Source organism: Balaenoptera musculus, chromosome 7 (genome assembly GCF_009873245.2).
Source record: "Balaenoptera musculus isolate JJ_BM4_2016_0621 chromosome 7, mBalMus1.pri.v3, whole genome shotgun sequence".
Taxonomy (NCBI): domain Eukaryota; kingdom Metazoa; phylum Chordata; class Mammalia; order Artiodactyla; family Balaenopteridae; genus Balaenoptera; species Balaenoptera musculus.
Window position 1 is genome coordinate 62,171,265 of NC_045791.1, and position 21,580 is coordinate 62,192,844.

A 21,580-nucleotide genomic window follows, 5' to 3' on the forward strand; every position below is an offset into this window, starting at 1 on the left:
TGGTGTCACAGGAAATTAATTTCGATTGTTGTCTTTTTATAGAATTAATGCTTATAACGTTCACTGGGCTGAGAATCATTTGTGGCCCTCTCCATTCTCCATACTTGACTTGTAGCATAGTGGTTAAGGAACAGGCTTTGGTATCAGATTAGTATGATTTGATTCCTTTAGAATATCCATACTTATTGAGGACCTGTAGGTCTTCTAAGCACCAGAGAAACAGCAACAAACAAAATAGATAAGGTTCCTGTTCTTGTGAAGCCCACATTCTACTGAGGGAGGTAGATAATTTAAAAATAAACAAAACAAATAAATAAGCAAGATAACGTCAGATAGATAAATGCTCTGAAAAACAGGAGGGAACGTATAATAATGATTCTGGTGAGGTTTAAGGTGGTCGCTACTTTAGATCGGAATCAGGAAAATCTTGAGGAACGTTGCTTTTGAATTAGAACCTGAATGAAGAAAGGAAACCAGTAATGAAGTATCTAGGTATCCCAGCTTCCTGAAGTTTCTCCATCTGTAAAATAAGGCACAGGGCTGCTCTGATGATAGAATGTGGGAATGAATGAAAAAAACTTAGCAATAACCTAGTAAGTGTGTGAAGCCTTCCTTGTGGCTGGCTGTCCTTATGACATCAAAGCATAGAGCAGGGTTTGTTTTAACCTTGTTAACAGCAAAGTAAGTTACCAAGTTACCTCAAGTATGTGAGGTTAAACTTATTCTCTCATCTCTAGATGTCATTTCACAATCCATCCCTCTGGATTAGTCCATACCTGGGGATCCATAAATATGGTTACTCTCACTATCCATCTACCTCTAAGTTAGCTGGGCAAATAGCACAATAATGTTTAGATGGCCAAATCCACATTTAATGCATCTTAAGATTTAGTCCAGGATTAACATAATACTCTGCATTTTAAGATATTTTAAGGTTAGCAATTTAAACAGAAGTCCCCAGAGGCTGTGGCCTTGTCTTGTTGATGCCACTAGTTTGGTTACACAGCTAATTCCATCAGAGCCATTGAACCAAGTGTTAGTGTGTGTGAAGAGAGTCCATGAGTCAATTGCCAGCACAGAATTCTTCCTGACATAGGAAGGCAGATGATCTCAACTTTTGAGTGTATACAGTGCAGATTTCTAGCTGAATGGTTCTTGACAATAGTGTCCTCTGTAACATAATGCCTGGCCAGGAGCCAGTGATTATGCCACCATACAAATCACCGTGCATCTGACGCCAGAACGCCTCTGTGCGTGGTAACAACAAGAGTTCTCAGTCCTGGTGTTCCACAAGATGTTGCATTGGCTCTTTTATTCTTTATCAGACCCTGGAATTAAAGATTTTATTTAGATGGTTTTCAGGAAACAAGTGATGGCAGTGGAAAAAGAAAAGAGGAGATTTTAGTGTAGTTTAAGAAATAGCTCCGCTATTATGCAATTCCCATTAGGATGAAATCAGCCTATGTTTTGAAACCTAGTTTTATTAATTGTTTAATTGATATTTTCACTTTAAATCTCTTGTTTAATTATAGAACAAAAACAGCTTGGTTCAAACTGTTAGCTAATGATCCATGTATCATTTTAGTAATTGCTAGCTTCTTTCAGAAATGCATTAATTTTGTAAGAATTATAGACTTTCAAATGTGAAAACAGATTTTTTAAGATCAATAAATTAGAACACATAATTCATTTCAAATGTTATTTTACTGTAACATATTATAAACCTAAAGTTAGTAGAACACTCAAGATATTATAATCCTCTAACTTAATTTACATTTAATTGTATTTTTTAGGATTAAAAGTAGATAGATCATACTGTATTTGTCATTGATGATGTAAATGAAATTTAAGTTACGCAGTGTTCTATTCAAAAGGAATTATGCACCAGTTAAAATATTTAAATATTTCATCTCCAGCTATGAAATTGTCTACTGATTTTAAATACCAGGGTATTCTGGAGATAACTCATCAGAGCACTTTCACATTAAATAAGTAGATCTAAACATCTTATTTGATAGCAACAGCAATTATTCAAGATGAGGGAACACACAGAACCCTAAATATTACTCGTAAGTGCGATATGTAACACAAATATTTTTCCCAATGAAGCTATAGTTGCCGATGTTTCTTCTTTTTGGTGGTTTTTCACTTAGTAACACATTTTCTTTTCTTATTAGCTAGATATAAGCATTGGCCAACTACGAAAACTCTAAGAGTCTCTTGGCCAGCAATTCCAAAAGAAAAGAAAAAGATAATTGAAAAGGTTTCTTGTGGTTTGAAAATGCCTTCCAAATATTCATTAAACATTTAAGTGAGTAAATTTGTAGAATATGTTTCTGACATTGGCACTGGTTCTGTGGTATTTCTCTGATCAGATGGAAGCGCTGTGTGTTATGCAGAGTGCATTCAGTTCATTCATGCATAAACAATATCATTTTCATAAATTAAAACCTCCCCTGCAGAAGGAACATCTGTGCCTGCCTTTGAATAAAAGATGGTGGCATGTGAGTTACTCCTTGACTGACTGAAAGAATCTTTATGTTTAGAATGAAGTTATACATGCAAAACGGGGGGAAGAAAATCAAAACTAACTTGCAGTCTTCATTCCTACCTTACGAAAAAAATCCACAGTTAGATTTCCCTGCCTGCTGTTTTAAAAGCTGAATTTCTTAAAATGTCATCCTCTCATTTCTTCTGTTCACTACAGCAACAGTTTTTAGTTTGCATGAAGATGTCTAATTTTAATTACAGGTGAAATTGAGCTGCTGAATAGATCACACCAGATCTGAATGTTCACTTCATGGTCTCCTAGGCTGGAAGGTTGTCAGTGTTCAGATATCATATCAGTATTATGTCTCTTAAAGAAAGAACAGTGAAAGCAATCTTGGATATAGGAAGCAACAGCTTGATTCCAAAATAACAACTCTGTTTCACTTGGAATGAGATTATTGCATTTTGGATAAAGTTGGGACTAACTTAAAAGTATTTCTGCCATGTGATGAAGGCTGATGGAAAACATGCTAAAATGATATATTTTAAATTGCACTCAAACATTTTTTTAATGTTGAAATATTCCTTGCTGCTACTGTCACAGCTTGACACAGCCCCACTGGCAATGTTATTAGTATGGTTAATCGTTCCTGTCCATTAGATTACTCACATTTTTCTGGAGCAGCTTGCTAAATGAGGTCAGCTTTCTGGAACCCCTAAATCACCAATGAGAAGGAGATTAAAGGAACAAGCTTGGGAAGGGAGGTAGTCATCCAATGTGGCATCCGAATCAGAGGGAGAACAATGGAGTTACTAATGACAGTAATCAGAGCACCACAGTAGAGCCAGGGCACAAGTGCCAAAATGTTATTCCCTAGAAATTGTTCCTGTCAGTCAATACATCAGAGGGAGAGAAATGCCAAACTTTTTTAGTGGCCTTACCAATGGACAGAATCATCTCTAAGTTTTTCCAGTGAATGAAACAACAGAATACTCCAAAGGGGGTGAGGAAACAATTACACCTTCCAGAAACATATCATAGTACAAATAGTATGTCTTGAGTACAAGTAGTTCATTACTATTTTTTCCTGAAAGAATTATTGAAATCACATTTATATTACAATGATAAAATGCCACTTCTTCGATTCTTTTAATTAAATCATTTCTCCCTGGCATATTCTAAAGGTATATCATTTTCTCTTTGGGATAGGACTGCTTTGCAATAGAGAACATTTCAGTTCAGGAAAAGGTACAGATAACAAAGCACCAAGAAAATGGTAAAAAAAATTTTTAATATGTTTTAAAATATGTAGACAAACTAAGCTAGGTTACTTGTGTCTTGCTTGCTAATAATTAACTAAAACCGTCTTTTGAAAAAAAATAGAAGAAAACACATAACATAATCATTTAAAGGAATGGAAACCAAAACCAAAACCAAACAAAAATACAACTGTTTGTCTCTCCACAACCCTTACTCCACCCAGCCTCATATTCCAAGTAATGAAATACCAGTGTGGTCCTTTCATTATCTACAAAGAGCTGGTGACTCCCTAAGCAAGATAAACAGACTAGACAGTTTGTGCTAAAGTAAACTTTTCTCTTTTATTTTATTCTACAAATAGAATTTAGTATTTTTTTTTTAACTCAGCAAGTAAAGCAACTATCCTGCTTAGGAATTATTTATACTTTTTAAAAAACCACTTTAAGAAGAAATGCAACAATTGCTCTGATTTTCAATACTATTTTATTGCAACCGGATGAGTGTTTTCTAAATTGTGCATTACACCATAATATACAGGATTACAAACAAGATTACAGTACAGATCGATTCCAGTGGTACCAGTATCACATCTCAAACAGCACTTATTCTGGACTGCATTTTACATGCAATAGCTATTGTTCTAATTATGAATTAAATGGTTTGAATTTATTTAAGCTACTGTACTAATTGACTACAATAGATATAAAATCCCAACATCAACAACCTGATTAGATTTAGGCTCAGATTCATTACATGAATATATGACAAACCACCATTTGTGTGACTATGTATAAAATCATGCATTTATATTTCCTGGAAACATCGATAGCTTCAGATTCTCTGTAAAATCATGGAATGCGAAGGAGTAAAAGACTAAAAAGAAACAGTGCAAATTGTATGTGATAGTCAAGCAGCTTTTGATTTAAAGAAGGGTATGTTGGCATTTGTTTATAATATGTATATACAAGCTTGTGCAAGTAATGTATTGAATTGATATGTTTTGATAGGGAATACATCTCTTGTTTTTATTCATCCTCTTAAGAATTATGGATCTGGTTATCATTTTAAGGAGAGGGAAAGACTTTAAAGTGAAATGAATTGCTCAAATTGTGCAATTTTTTTTAACAATTAGAGAAGAAAGAAGTGCTAAGGCAACACAATAACTTTCTAAGCACTTTTCTGCTGGTTTAAATTAGTTAAATTATTTTGTATAAATTAGATATAATTCTACTTTTCTGATATGTATAAAAATTGATGAAGCTGCATGGTTTTAAAATAGGAAATCCACATTATAAAAAGTCATTAAAAATTCTGTACAAAATCACAACAAAATAATTCAGCATGGGAAAGGTAACAAGTAGTAAAATGCTGGTTGAAAAATATATATTTATATATATTTTAATTGGCCCATTACTAGTTTAAAAATTGCATAGATCCTAATTATTGCTTGTGATTTTGTTATCCCGATCAGATAATTAATATGCTCTGAATACAGCTGCACCAAATTTGTGGTGCATTTTTTTTAACTTTACTGTATTTTTTTTAAAATAGAAGAGCTATAGAAAATAATACATAAAGTGAACAGGAACTTTGATCCCCTGTTTCTACCAAAGGCAGTAACGACAATAAATACATATATCACTTGAAGCTTGGAGTATTTGCACTTTGCAGCAGTAGTACCCAAAGGGCTGCCTTTTGTAAACACGACAGTCACTGTAAGCCAGTGGGGTTCGTTTCCCAGGGACGGTGAAACTGACGTGCCTCTAATCGTGAAAGATGGCATTGAGCTGGGCACTCATGACTCGCTCATGATGTGAATGGCTATCGAAGGACATAATATTGTCTATAGGGATCTCACAGCGAGGGGCAGCGGCGCCCGAGAAGATTGATCCGTGGCTTTGGGCCCCTGCCAGGGTCGCTGCAGGATAGTGCATGGTAAAGGCATAATTTTTCTCAAACTCGGCGGACGGTTCGTGTTTGAAAGAGAAGTTGCCATTGATGCTGAGCGGCGGGCTGAGGGGTCCGTCAAAGGAAGGGCTGGCGCAATCAGTCAGAGGGCTCTCAAAGAAGGGCTCGAGCGCGGCGCTGTAGGCATGCGGCGGCGGCTTGACGTGGAAGACATGGGAGCTGTCCATGGTGCCGTAGGGCGGGCTGGGCAGCCCCGGAGACTGGTAGGCGTAGGGGTGCACAGGGAAAGAAGCGCTGGCAGTCGGCAGGTGCGGAGGCATGTCCTGGTTCTGCTCAGGCAGGAAAGTCCGAGGATTGAGCTGCAGGCAGCCGGCAACCAGGTTGGTGGTGGGCTGGGATAAGCCCTTGCAGAGCGTCTGTACAAAGGAGACCAGGTCAGGGCTTTTGCCGGAACGCAGAATCTCCGACAGAGCCCAGATGTAGTTTTTGGCCAAGCGCAGTGTCTCGATTTTGGACAGCTTCTGCGTCTTGGAGTAGCAGGGCACTACCTTGCGCAGGTTGTCCAGCGCCGCGTTCAGCCCATGCATGCGGTTCCGCTCCCGGGCGTTAGCTTTCATGCGTCTCAGCTTAAAGCGCTCCAGGCGCGCCTTGGTCATCTTCTTCTTTTTGGGGCCGCGTCTCTTAGGCTTTTGATCATCGTCCTCCTCTTCCTCTTCTTCCTCCTCTTCCAGGTCCTCCTCTTCCTCCTCCTCCTCTCCCCCGTTCCTCAGCGAGTCCTCTTCCGCGTTCATGGCTTCGAGGTCGTCCTCCTTTTTGTCTGTCTCGTGCTCCTCGTCCTGAGAACTAAGACACTCGTCTGTCCAGCTCGGAGGACCCTGCGGCTGAGGCTCTCCCATCAGCCCACTCTCGCTGTACGATTTGGTCATGTTTAGCTTTCCTACATTCAACAGGGGAGAGGGGAAAACAGAAAAGGAGAAAAACGCTACATTCAAAAACTGCATATGCCCTCAGCTCCTATCCACTAACCCTGTGGAAATGCATGTGAAGAGAATTACCAGCTGATTACAAAATGGATGACCCTGAGGAAAAGTTAAATGCAGTTTTATAGTGGCCTGTGTGTGCCCTGCTGGTACGAAGGAGGCTGGACAGGGCTGGGAGGAGGGGAGACAGTATGTGTTATAAGTACACTTCCGGTGTATGTTTCCTTGTGATTAATTTAAGTGTGTTTATGGTGATTACCCGGTAGGATAATGTGTGTGAAAAGGAGTGTACATTTTGGCGACTTCATGTTTATTTGCATGAGTTCAAAGTCACTCACAACTCCACAAAAATGACGAGTTTGAAAATTGCAATCGTTTCCATCTCTGTTCTGGCCTCTGGGTACCCGGCGATTAAAGTTGAAGAGCCATTACGTAATTTACTAACGCTGGCAGTGATTTTTAAGAAGATTATACTGAGTGGGGATTGAAAAGCAAATGCATGGCGGAGGAAAAGTATTTTCCACCAAATTATTTCACCATCAACGAAACATGTGGTAACAAAAGTGGGCAGGGGTTTTCCATCCCACCCTTGCCTTTATTTTCTCGCCTCCCACCCCGCTGGCCCTCTGCTGAATTTCCACCTTGTATAAAAGCGCTTACTAGAGGGCCAGGGCTGGGGGCGCGGCGCAGAGCGCTCTTCCACGCGCCGGGGATCAGGTGCGGAAGGCTCCTCTCTAATAAACAGCCCATTGAAAGGGCCGCCCGCTCTTTATTGGGGCTTTTCAAAGTTCGCCTCAAACCTCCCTTTAAAAGATTGAGTAATTATAATGGTCAGCGATTGGCAATGGCGAAGTTGCCGCTTCTAATAAGGAAAATAAAAAGCCTTTAGTGAGACGACTGAATTTCTGGCACCTGCAGTGGTTGCTGGGGGCTTGGCCGACTCTGGAACAGTAACAGGTAGCAGAAGTGGGTCTCTCTCCCTTTCTCTACATTTTTTCCCCCTCTCACTTAAACTACCTCTCAACTCGGTTTATTTTCCAGGGTGTGTATATTCAAAGTATCAATGCCCCTTTCATTCACTGAAAAAATAAGTTGGCACTCCCAATGTGTATAAAATACACGTACACAAAATAAATCTTGGTAACGTGGGGGTTTTGCCCCCCTTACTGGAGGAAGTGAAATAGTTAAGTAGTTACTTGCTTTCAGAACTTTGAAATCACCACTAGCAAATAATCACAGAGTTAGTGGGCATTATATTTTTAAAAATCCAAAGACGCTCCTATACTTTCCCCCTTAAAAAAAAAAAAAGTAAAACAATTTTTTTTTTTAATTAGAAAGCCCGCAGTGGGTATTTGACCGATGCGAGGCAAACTGTATGCGTATTCGCCTGCAATTATGGAAAGGAATGCCTGTCTCAACACATACACGCGCTCACAAACGCACACGTACAGAATATGTGTACATCTTCAATTGCTGCTTTTATTCCCAGCAAAAATGAAAGGATTGTAATTACCTGTAGTTGTTAGTAAGTCCTGAGCAGTGATGGTCTCATAACCCTGGGGCCTCCAGACGCCGTGCCTTCTGCGTGGGGCGAATTCCTCGTGTCCAGGCGGCGCGGGCGCTCAGGTTATATAGCCGAGTTGGTGATGCTGAGCGCGGGCGGGGCCGGGAGCAGAGCGGCGAGCAGGTTCCTGCGCTCCGCGTCTGCGCACGCGTCTGGGCTTTGCGCTCCCTTCCCTTCCGCCCTCCTCCGCCTCCCCCGCCCCCGCCCCCTCCCCCTCAGCCTTGCTCCTCTCCCACCCTCCTCCGACCCAGCTCCCCACTCCCCCACCCCTACCCCCGCCCCATCTCCTTCCTCCCCGGCATGCGCCATATGGTCCTCCCAGTCCAGCCAAGAGCCGGGAACCACGTGACCTGCCCATTTGTATGCCGCGGAGCGCTCCATTCCGGCCCCTTTGTGGCCAGAAGAAAGTGGCCCATCTGTCGCCAGTTAGAGACTCCGCGGACCTGTTTTTACCCGCAGGAGAGATTAACCCTTTCAGGCGGCAGAAGGGGAGAAGGGGCGCGGGGGGAAGGGGGAAAGGGGAAGGAGTTTGAGAGAAGGGAGCGGGAAAGCTAACACTGACTGGGTTTAGATCAGACTTAGTGGCCGGCGCTGGCGCGGTAAGTAGGGCACAGGTGAAAGAGGCAGAAGCGGGAGACTTCTTTGGATTCCTCGCCCAGGCACTGGCTTCCCGGGCACTCCCTGCCCTCTCTGCGGTGTCCATCTCTTGGTTTCTCCCCCTTGGTAGACACTTTGCTCATTGGCGCCAAAGGGTGGCTTCTCCCAATCTCCATCAGCCCCTTAAGCTAACATACACTATTTATGATACGTATAAAGACGGCTTCATCTGTAAACGCATGCGTGAAAGTAGTCCCTAACCTTTTTAACTGGATCCCCCACGCCCGGCCCCAACAGTGTAGAAAATTTCGTAGCTGTCATTCTACTTCACCGTTACGTGGAACCCGGCGCGTCATGACCCTCAGCTACCCATATCCCTGGAGACTCGTCACTATGTCGGTACCCCTCTGGCCTGTGGTCCTTGTCCTCAGAGCGCGCTAGTCCTTGGCTTCTTTGGCCTCCGGAGCTCTCTTGCATGAAACCTAGAGGACCTCTCTGAAGCTCGGATTCTGCCTTTTAACCAAGGCCATTGGATCGATGTAAAGCGTGCCCTTACCCTGGTTCCCTAACACAGGCTGCCTTGCCCCCCTTAGTTCCCACTTTCAGACCTGTAAATAGAAACTTGGTTGAGACAAGACTTAAAGGGAGGGTGCAAAGGGCCTGTGCTAAAGGGGTCTTTTTCACTCTTCTTCCTAGAAAGGTCATTAGTACAACTCTGGGAAGGGCTGATGGCCACAACTTCTCCAGACCTCAAAGACTCTGATGTGACCTCCACCTTGCAGGTCAAGCAAAAACCACAGAGCTTCCTGACTAATTCTGAAGGAGCCATATTTGTGTTTAAATGGTGATCATTCACTCGTTCCCACCAAGGCATGTTTCAGAATGATACACTTTTTAAAGTTGGCTCTATCGCTTCCCTGCCCCCTTTTCTCCACCAGATTCGCCTCTAATCCTCCATTAACTAACCCCTTATCCCATCCCAGACCCGTGTCCCCTTACAATGAAAGCGTTGAACTAGAATTGCTTATTTAAAGGCAATTGCTCTAAAAGCCCCTTGAGTTTGAAAACAGTGTCAGGGTTGAGCGGTGCATCTGGGAACCAGAGGGGGGATACGGAACCGGAGGGGAAGAGAGTCCTAACGTGATAGCTGGTGTCTAGAAGGCTTCGATGCAGGCTTCCCGGTCCAGTGCAAATCTGAAAGAGGAATAAAGGGGTGTGAGACCCGACCCGTTGCCCAAAGTGTGGCATGAACCGTGCTGAGTTTCCAGGGCAGAACTGTACAGAGTTCTGGTTTTTGCGTTCACTCGTCGGTGTACAAACATCACAGAAGAGGATCAAAGAATTCACCCAGGAGCCTAGTCTCAGTATTTACCCCTGTACAGTATATATCTTAAATGAAGGGTTAAAACTCGAGGGGCATCGGAGTAACAGCCTGCAGAGGCCGGTCCACAACTCGGAAGTCCCAGGACACGAGGCGGGTGGACCAAGTGCTGCCACTCTCCCGGCAGCTGCCCCTACGGCCTATAGCCCACCGTGCCCACGGGGACGTAGAACTTGTGCCCTGGCTCTCATTTCTCAGTCTTAGGGGAGCTTCAGAGGAGATGTTGGGGGCAGGGTGGAAGAGGGTTCCAGCTGCCCCGAAGGCCTGGGGGGGCCTAGGGGATTCTCCCCCACCCCCAGAAGCGCAAACTTCCCCAGTTCGCGACACCCTGTGGAACACAGGAGATTCTTGGTGGAGCCAGATGTTCCTGGGCGGGGAAGGAGAGGAAACGCGGGGGTTTCGCCAGCCGAGATTCTAATGCGCAGAGTGCGGGAATTACGACCCTCGTTCCCTCCTTCTCCTCCTGATGAATTCACCCGTATCCCTCTGCTTATCGTTGGCCCAGGCCTGGGGATCTGTACAAAGAAAAGACCACTCCGGGTTGTCCCAGAGACCTAGCGAGGTTCGGTGTCACCCTGGCTCTCAGTGAGCTTCCGGGCCCTCAGCGCTCAGGTGGGGACCCGCCTGCGCGCCGGCAATGTCTACCTCCAGCGCCATCGTGGCTGAGATTGCCCGCGGGCCTCCCGGGAGGCTGCAGCCCGGCAGTCAGACCTGGAAGGGAAAAGCCCAGATTAGGCCTGGATTGAGATGCTTTTTGTTGCGAGGGGAAGGGGGCGAGGAATTGGGGCCAGAGGACGGTGGCAGCGGAAACGCCGGGAGTGGACGGACTGCCCGCACGGCGGGGCTCAGCACCGCGGATGGTCGCCACGGCACCACCCGGCCGCCTTATTTTCTTCTCCTTCTCTGCACTTTGTTTCGACGGTTGCACACTTTGCCCCTCCCGATTCCCTAAATTCTCTCCCTCTCCCTCTGTCCCCGCCGCCCTTGAGCGGTACACCTTCTCCAGCTCCGGTCCCCACTGGGCGCCGCAGGCTGCTGCGCGGCACGCGAACCGCACGCGCGGGCAACAAAAGCCGCTTTCATGACTCACTGCCCTCGAGCAATGGCCCAAATCTGTCGCCCCCCGGGTCCCCGCTTCGAGCGCGCGGCGCAGGCCGGGCGGTCCCGGCCGTTACAGCGGCTGCCAGAGCGCCGGCGGGAAGGGGGGCGGCAGGAGGCGAGTGGCCCGGGGTGGGGAGAGGGGAGTGTGGCCTGGGCGGGGAGGGGGGGGAGGGGGAAGAGGCGTGTGGCACCGCCGGTGGAGGGGAGGGGACGGGGGGGATGGAGGCGTGAGGCCGGGACTTAGGGGGTGGGAAGCGTGTAGCTGGCGGGGGAGGGTGGGTGGTGCGACGCATTCACAGGGCTAAGATAAAGAGCTGGGGCCGGGCCGGCGTCCCCGGCGGTGACCTGTTTCTCGGGGAAACAGATGCTCGCTCTTGCAAAGGGAGGTCTGCGTTCAGTGAAAGAATTAAGTATGGCCAGGGCGGCCCCACCGACCTCGAGCGGCGCCCGCGTCCTCTCTCCACCCCTCCCAGGAGAGGGGTATCCCGGCCTGGGCATGATCGAGGGGCGGGAGGTGGTGGGGGGCTGAGGGGCGAGCCAGCCCGTAGCGTGCTAGGTCCGCAGGAGGAGGAATGGGAGCTACGCGTTCCTCATAGGCCGGGTAGCTCAGAAGCCCGTGGGAGGCCGGAGGGGGAGGTTGCGGGTTCTGCCCAGACCGCGGGCTCAGCGCGGAGTTTGCGCCCACGCCTCCAGGGAGGCCACTGGGCGCCCGGATCCTGCCCAGAGGCTGGAGCTGCCCGGGCTCGACAGGCGGGCGGCGGGGGAGAGCCGGGAGCAAGAGACAAGCTATTAAAATGCCTCGCCGTCGCCCCGAGCGCAAAACCCGTCCTCCCCAAATCTCCTGGGCTTGCGGCATAATCTTAATTAAGATAATTGATTCATATTGCACCTGCGAGAACGGAAAAAAATTGATTCCAACCCCCAACCCCACAAATTGCTTAGAGCTATTGGATGGAGTACGACGCGGCTGTGATTTGGGGAGTGATTTAGCGCCGGGCTTCCCCAACTCGGCCTGCCTGGGCTCTTTTATTTATTATTTACGAGCTCCTAATCCCTCCGGGGCGTGGGTGGCTCCCCCCACGGCGCCTACAGACCTCGAGGGACTTCATCTCTGATTCCGGGTCAGAAGTGAGGGGCTTTCCTTAAACTATCCCATCCAACACTCGCATCAACAACGCAAAATCAACGCAGCTCCAAGCATTGGCAGGCGCGGGTCACTGACACGATTGTTCAAGGCCTCATAGCTTGGACATGAGCTGTGTGTGTGACTGTGTGAGTGTGCTTAAGTGTACAAGTGTGTGTGAATCTGTGAGTATACACGTGTATGAAAGATTGTGTATGAATGTATGAGCTCTATGAACGTGTGTGACTGTTAGTATGTGGATGTATAATTTGTGTCAGTGAGTGTGGATGTGTGTGTAATTTATGTGAGTGTAAGTGTGTGGGGTGTGAGTGTGCACGAGTGAGTATGTGTTTGTGGGCGTTCCTGCTCTCAGGTGAGGAGTGTAAACAGAGGGCTCACACCTGTTTCAGTTGGCTTGGGAAACAGCATGCGGTCTAAAGGGGACGGCAGCGCGCGTGGTAACTGACAAACGCCCGGTGTTTGCCAACATTTGCCTTAACAGAAATCAACAGGCCAACAAAAATCCCCGGTAGCTGTTGTTGCTGCTTGTGTGGAGAGCAGAGACACACCGACGGCACTTGAGCTTCTCCTGAACAATGGCTGCTGCAGTGGGTTGGGGGAGAAGATCGAGCAAGTTCCTAAAGGCGAGAAGCCTGGCAAGCCAGGTTTAGAGCCCCAGGCAGCTTGCAGGAGAAATGGCTTCCTCAAGGTATCAGCACCGTGGACAATTCCTACTGCCTTGGCCCTGGAATTTGCAGTATTAAGGTTCAGCAAAACGACTCCCCTTCCAGTGGCTTTCGCTTTTTCCTGTTTGCCTTCTTTCACAACACCACTGACTACCACATCCCGAACTTTTAATCAAAGAGCGCTGTTAATCTGCATTTAATTAGCCACCTTCTTTTCAGAATAGGTTTCCTGGAAAACTAGATATCCAGGTTTAGGGGTGGGGGAAAGCTTAAATTATAATTTGAGCTAGCGAGTCTGAAACAAAGAAATCGTATATTGAATAACTTTCAGAAAGATAGTCATTGTTCTAATATTTGTACTTATTTAGCACACAGCATCGAAACCAAAATGAACTCTTATTTGTTGTCCACAGAAAATAAAATACGTAAAAGTGATTTTGCTTTTGTTTTATTGAGCATACATTTTATTGGTAATAGAATTCTCTTTCCATCACCATCATCCTATCAACTTTCCAGTTATTTCATATTATAAACAATTTCTATTACAATTATGGGAAAATAAACCAACCAAAGTTAAATGGCATTATTTGCTCAGATTTGGTGAGCCACAGAATTATCTAAATCATACCAGATTTAGAATATTGCTTTACTACACGTGACATCCAAAATACTGGAAAAGTCCCACAGAGAAGAGCAAGTACCTTTGGTAATTTAAACATCTTAGAAATATACACTATACACCTCCCCCAATTATTGATGTAATTTTCAAATATTATCAGCAATAGGAATCCTTATTAAATATTATTCAGACTTTGCTGAAATGGAAAATATAATTATTTTTAATTCAAAAATTTACCCCTAGAGGCTCATCTTTTTAAAATAAAATGTTTTCTTTCCTCTTTAACAAATACATTTTCACATGAATTATATATTGATAATTTGACCTTTTCTGTCTTGAACTAATCAAAGGGTGAAAATTCCAAATGTAGATCTCAGAGTTTGGCCCTGGTGGGTCTTTCCGCTTGAGTAGGCACTGAGATTAAAGGAGTTGAACTTCCTCTTTCACTGCTCTCTCCTTGCACTAATTGCTTATGCAAAAAATGCAGATTTGTATTAATTAGTAACTCCACTGATTAGTTCTGTGGTATTTTCACATAATAAATCATGCTGCAGACATGAATTTTGGCACATCACCCAGTAGAGGCTCAGGCTGCAATACGGATTTCATATTAAAATAAAATCTCTAACTAAATCTACCTTTCTGATGCAGGTACCATGAGCAGCCACCTGCTGGGAGCACCTGCCATGGGAAATTACTTTCACTCAGTGACAAGCCATTTTGGGGCCCAAATAGGACAATCTGATTATGAGGTTAGGCTCTAATAATAAATAAACAAATAAACAGTTAAACACAAATGTGCCTAAGCTCTAGACGTTTTGCAGACAATGATGTTGAAACAGAGGATCTACTCATAATGGGACCAGATTTTAAAAACAACTTCCCAGGTTATGGATAAATACCTCAGTCTATTTTCCTCCTGTGAGGTGTTTGCTCCTTTGTGAGATGGCCTGATAGTCTGACACTCTTTCATCACTCACCCTCATTGACTCATCTTCTCCCTAGGCAGGCAAGCTAGTTCAGGAAGAAAAAGAGGGACCAGAAAAGCATCAGGGGGACAGGTATGAATGCCAAGAGCCTTCTCGAAGGGAACTGGCCACCCCTGAGATCCTAGCATATGGTAAGAAGCTGTGAGGTCAGACACCCACAGTTGCCTGATATGAGACAAATTCTCCACTCCCCATTGGTAACTGTATGAGCCTCTACACAACTTCTTTTCTGTTCCTTGAAAACTGTTTAATTTGATGAGGCAGATTACAGTCAATATTGCCAAGATTATAAATTAGACCCAGGTGTCTTCTGTGCTCCCCACCAACCCTTTACATTCCCTTGTTTTCTTGCCATTGGTGATACCTTTCCAAGTCCCCTCAGGTGTTCTTGGCACTTTTATGCTCTTTCCTGGTCCATGCCTACTGTGGAAAAATATCCATAAGTTCATGCTTCTTAAGAACTTAAAAGAGAGAGAAATGATTAATCTGATGCCCCTACCTGGAGGGCTTGCAAAGTCACAGGGCACAAAGAAAAAGGAATGAGTGCTTAATATTGGCATTCAGAGATGAATGAAGGCTAAGGGAGGTGTATTCTGGATGGAGGCTGGGGCAACATGCTCTGCTGCAGTTGTGCTATGCAGGTTGCAGCCTCTCTGCCTACCATCGTGACGGGTCCTGAGGCAGCAGCAGATGTGGCCGGGGGTGAGGAGGTTGCAGCCTCTAGGGAGACTGTCTCTCTAACCATCATTTATTGACCCTTTTGATGCTTTGTTGGTGAAAGAAAAGGTCTGCATTTTGTGATCTTTATTTATCTTAGATGTGAATAACTTTTTTTAAGGAACTAAAAAAAAAGTCAGGAGAGCAGATATAATTTAAAGCAGCCCTCTATTAAGTCAAATATACCTTTTTTCTCCTTTGAATTCACTCCTGAATCCCACTTCATATGGCTTGACATGGACAAGATTCATCATCTCTGATGGGAAAACAACCCTATACTTTTCACATTGGTCCACAATGCTGGGGTGTAGAGGCTATGTAGAGAGCCAGGGCTGGGCATAAGCAAAGGCTCTAAAGTTGTTTCTGTTTATTATTGGAGAGCTTGTCTCCTCATTCCCTTCCTTTCAGAAACTGCCTGCTTCATTGAGTAATAAATGTATTCATCAAATCTATATTGAGGGCTACTGTGTGCCAGGCACTGTGCTGCTGGTACCAGTCATACGGGGTAAATAGAAACAGACATTGGTCTCTGCTTTCTCAAAACTTTCTATCTAGTGAAAGAGAGAGACTTTAGTAAGATTCACTCACAAGTGAGTGTACACCCATCTGACTTGAGATAAGTACAGGAAAGGAAAACAAACCCCACCAATCCATAAAAGCTGAGGACAAAGGAACCTGGCAAAGACTGAGGTGGGAGGACTCCCAAGGAAGTGGAGTCCTAAGGTAATGAGAAGGGTGTTACCCAGTGAAGGGGGTTGACCTGGGTGAGAGTCTTCCAGGCAATGGGAAGAATATATGTAAAAGCTCTGAGCAAGAGAAGTGTGGAAAGTTTACGAACCTGAAAACAGCCAGCGTAGCACTAAGAAGAAGAAGGATAATGGTAAGAGGTGAGGTAACAAAAAGGAAGTCAGGATCCAGAACCTGCTTCCCATTGAGGAGCTTTCAGCTGTTGGGAGGAGTGCGAACAAGACATGAGTAAGATTTGTACTTTTAGAAGATTGTTTTAACCACAGTATAGGAATCTGATTGCAGAGTGGATGAGTTGGGTAAAGGAAGGCTGTTGCAGTTTTCCTAACAAGAGAAGATGGTGCTTGGATTAGGCTGGTTATAGAGGAGATGAACAAAGTTAGAGAACATAGTTCAAGATATTTAGAAAGACTGAAATTATAGCCTAGTTTCACACAAATTACCCAAAGGCCATCAAAAAGGCATGATTCTTTAAAACCTTGGATGAATGGTATTGATTTCCTCAGGAGTAACAGGAATTTAATTTAAATCAACAAGGACTTGTTAACCCATAAAATAACTACAATCTAAAAGTATTGTTGGGCTTCCCTGGTGGTGCAGTGGTTGAGAATCTGCCTGCCAACGCAGGGGACACGGGTTTGAGCCCTGGTCTGGGAAGATCCCACATGCCGCGGAGCAACTGGGCCCGTGAGCCACAACTACTGAGCCTGCGCGTCTGGAGCCTGTGCTCCGCAACAAGAGAGGCTGCGATAGTGAGAGGCCCGTGCACCGCGATGAAGAGTGGCCCCCGCTTGCCGCAACTAGAGAAAGCCCTCGCACAGAGGCGAAGACCCAACACAGCCAAAAATAAATATAAAAATAAATAAATAAAAAACATAAACAGCAAATTTTTTTTAAAAATAAAAAATAAAAGTATTGTCTACTTTGCAAAGCAGGTACTAGAACAATAGCACACATTTATTGAGCACTTAAGACATTCCAGGTGCACTGAGTTAACACCTATGATAATTCTCATTTGACAGTTGAGGGAAATTAGGCTTATGCAGGTCAGGTAATATGCCCAATGTCATCTAGCTAATTAATGGCAGAACTGGGACCCAAACTCAGGTCTACTTGACTCCGAAGCTTGAGCCTTTATACTATGTTGTACAGGAAAATGATATGATCAAGATTTGTTTATAAATTATGTTTTATAAAATCACACTTTAATTTTGTTTTAAAGGAATTGTTTAAAAGCTCAATGTTTAGTAGTTCAATTACTCGAAAAATAACATTAATAAATACAACTGTAATATAAATTGCTGAGTCTTTCTGGAAATAAGAATGGGAGAATGGTAACCAATAATTTAGTAAGTTAAATCCATCCGAGTTTTGCAGTAGACTAATTTAATTGATGAGAAGCAATCAGGTTGGAGGAAATAATGCAGATAAATTATTCTACATCATAGAAATAACCTTTCTTATAAAAAGCTCACTATTCAAGAATTACACTAAAGTGTGTTCTCCTTGAATGGTTCAAATTGTTTTGGCTCTGGACATATGTAGTTCAAAATAAGCAATCCTTATTGAGCATGATCCTACATTAGCCTTTGATAAAGAATTGAAGATTTTTGTTTTCATTTGGAAAAACTGTCATATTTAATTATAACTCAGCACTTATTCCTTGGCATATTCATTGCCTAAACATTTATAAAGGAGTGTATTTTCACATGGAGATGGGGAGAGGGCAAAGTGAAAGGTTGGCATCTCTTATTTATATAATTAAATTATTGCTGGGGGAGGGATGGATTGGAAGTTTGGGACTAGCAGATGCAAACTATTATATATAGAATGGATAAACAACAAAGTCCTTTTGTATAGCACAGGGAACTATATTCAATGTCCTGTAATAAACCATAATGGAAAAGAAAAAAAAATAAATTATTGCTGATCTTCTTAGCTTCTAAACATGGGGAGATTCCAATTGTCAACAATACATGCATTTAAATCTGGGTAATAAACAAGTAGATGCATCAACTGCATAATTTAAAAGCAAAAAAATAAAGTTTACTTTTCCTTCTCTGAAGAAAGTCATTGTCAGAGAGGAGACAACATGGCAGAGTAGAAGGATTTGAGCTCACCTCCTCTCACAAAAACACCAATCACAACTGACTGCTGAACAACTATTGACAAGAAAGACTGGAACCTGCCAAAAAAAGATATTCTACATCCAAAGACAAAAAAGAAGCCACAACAAGATGGTAGGGGGGCGCTTTCGCAATATAATAAAATCCCATACCCACTGGGTAGGCGACCCACAAACTGGAAAATAATTATATCACAGAGCTTCCCCCACAGGAGTGAGAGTTTGGAGTCCCACATCAGGCTCCCCAGCCTAGGGATCTGGCATTGGGAGGAGGAGCCCCCAGAGCCTTTGGCTTTGAAGGCCAGCGGGGCTTGAGTGCAGGAGCTCCACAGGACTGGAGGAAGGAGAGACTCCACTCTTGGAGGACATGCACAAGGTTTCACAATCTACCAGGGCAAAGCAATGACTCCATAGGAGCCTGGGCCAGACCCCCCTGTGGGTCTTGGAGGGTTTCCTGGGGAGGCAGGGGTTGGCTGTGGCTCACTGTGGGGCAAGGACACTGGTGGTGGAGGTCCAAGGGAATATCCATCAGTGTGAGCTCTCCCAGAGGTCACCATTTTGGCACTGAGACCTGGCCCCACCTGACAGCCTGCAGTCTCAAGTGCTGGGACACCTCAGGCCAAACAACCAACAGAGTGGGAACACAGCCCCACCCATTAGCAGACTGGCTGCCTAAAGTCATCCTGAGTGCACAGATGCCTCTAAACACACCCCTTGACACGGCCCTACCCACCAGAAGGACAAGACCCATCTCCACGCACCAGTGGGCAGGCACCAGTCCCTCCCACCACAAAGCCTGCACAAGCCCCTGGACCAACCTCACCCACCAGGGGGCAGACACCAGAAGCAAGAAGAACTACAAACCTGCAGCCTGACAAACAGAGACCACAGACACAGAAAGTCAGACAAAATGAGATGGCAGAGAAATATTTCCAGGTGAAGGAACAAGATAAAACCCCAGAAGAACAACTATGTGAAGTGGAGATAAGCAATCTACCTAAAAAAGAATTCAGAGTAATGATAGTAAAGATGATCCAAGATCTCGGAAAAAGAACGGATGCACAGACTGAGAAGATACAAGAAATATTTAACAAAGAGCTAGAAGATTTAAAGAACAAACAAACAGAGATGAACAATACAATAACTGAAATGAAAAATGCACTAGAAGGAATCAATAGCAGATTAAATGAGGCAGAAGAATGAATACGTGAGCTGGAATACACAATGGTGGAAATCACTGCTGCAGAACAGAATAAACAAAAAAGAATGGAAAGAAATAAGGACAGTCTAAGAGACCTCTGGTACAACATTAAATGCACCAACATTTGCATTATAGGGGTCCCACAAGGAGAAGAGTGAGAGAAAGGACCTGAGAAAATACTTGAAGAGATAATAGCCAAAAACTAACATGGGAAAGGAAATACTGACTCAAGTCCAGGAAGCACAGAGAGTCTCATACAAGAAAAACCCAAGGAGGAACATGCCAAGAAACATATTAATCAAATTGATAAAAATTAAAGACAAAGAGAAAATATTGAAAAGCAACAAATGGCATACAAGGGAATCCCATAAGGTTATCAGCTGATTTTTTTAGCAGAAACTCTGCAGGCCAGGAGGGAGTGGCATGATATATTTAAAATGATGAAAGGGAAAAACCTAAAACCAAGAATACTCTACCCAGCAAGGCTCTCATTCAGATTTGATGGAGAAATCAAAAGCTCTACAGGCAAGCAAAAGCTAAGAGAATTCAGCACCACCAAACCAGCTTTACAACAAGTGCTAAGGAAGTTCCCTAGGTGTAAAAGAAAAGGCCACAACTAGAAACAAGAAAATTATGAATGGGAAAGCTCACCGGTAAAGGCAAACATATAGTAAAGGTAGGAAATCATCCACACACAAATATGATATCACAACCAGCAATCATGAGAAGAGGAGAGTACAAATGCAGGATACTGGAAACACATTGGAAATTAAGAGACCAGCAACTTAAAACAATCTTGTATATATATAGACTGCTATATCAAAACCTCGTGGTTAACTGCAAACCAAAAATCTACAATAGATATGCAAAATAAATGAAGAAAATCATTGTCAGTTTTATGGAAACCATGTTGTAAAAGTTGTATATTTCAGAAAGCACACTGAATGTGGTCTTCAAGAATATATGGTACATTAAATGCCAGTATTCTTTAGTTCTACATGCACACATATAGGCCCCGTAATATCCTCTATCCACTAGCCTCCCCCCACACATATGTGTATGTCTTATCTTGTAATCTTTTTCCCACTTATCCACTGATCTGGTCAATAAAGGCTTGCCTTCCCTCAATTCAAGTATAACTTCTCTGGCTATTCTTGAGTGTTTGAATAAACCACAAGTTTAGAAAAAGTTTTGTCTATTTACAATACCTAGGCTATGGGAACTTACTGGTTGTTTTTTTGTTTTTTTTTTTTTTTACATTCATAATTGAACTGACAATCTTATTTCTGTTTCAATGCAATGAATGGAATTCTTTCATTGACAATAACCAGATATGTGACATGAATATTTTTCTATTTGAAGATTATAAACCCATGTTTATAAATATTTTAAAATGAGTTTTAACAATTGGATTTTGACAGTTGTGGCTTCTTTGATTTCTTATTTTTTATTATATGAGTATCTACAAACCACTGTACTAAACCATCAACATTAGTACACAGGAGAGTCCTAGAAACTACTAATTTTGAAGCATTGTGATCTGAGCTATACCAGAGACCATGAAAAAAGAGAGTCCTGACAAATCTAGCCCAGATCAGCAGAAGCATTCAGCTGACCCACAGAGACATGAGAAATAGTAAATGTTACTTTAACACACTAAATTTTGGAGTGGTTTCACATGCAGTAATAGCTAAACGATATACTGCTATGAAAAAACGCAATTTCCTCCAGGTTGCTTAGGGATTTAGACGTTGTAATTAACCAAAAAATACCTGTTCAAGTGAGATATCAATATCCTACACTTATAAGTGTTTCAAGAATTTTAAGACTGTAACTACACCTGCTAGTAAGCATTAAACCCGTGTTTATGTGCTAGGGATTGTGCTCAATAATATAGAAAAGTTCTATCATTTAATCATCAAAACAGCTCTATGAATATGCATTATTGTTTTCTTTATTATTGACATTCTATAGATGAGGAAAGAGAGAAGGTAAGTAACTTGTTCCAAATTACACATCCAGAAATGGGCGGAGTCTTTCACTTTTATTCATATTACCTGACTACCAATTTGATTAAGAATGAAGAATAGC

General features: G+C 43.5%; 1 protein-coding gene across 1 annotated transcript; it reads right to left on the reverse strand.

The window, feature by feature from the left end:
- Positions 1-4,217: 4,217 nt before the first annotated feature.
- Positions 4,218-8,370, reverse strand: NEUROD1 (neuronal differentiation 1). Its single transcript, XM_036858917.1, has 2 exons — positions 8,153-8,370; positions 4,218-6,596 (listed from the first exon to the last, which is right to left on the reverse strand). Exon 2 carries the CDS (start codon positions 6,583-6,585, stop codon positions 5,515-5,517), a length of 1,071 nt encoding a protein of 356 aa, XP_036714812.1. The 5' UTR covers positions 6,586-6,596; positions 8,153-8,370; the 3' UTR covers positions 4,218-5,514.
- Positions 8,371-21,580: the final 13,210 nt, after the last annotated feature.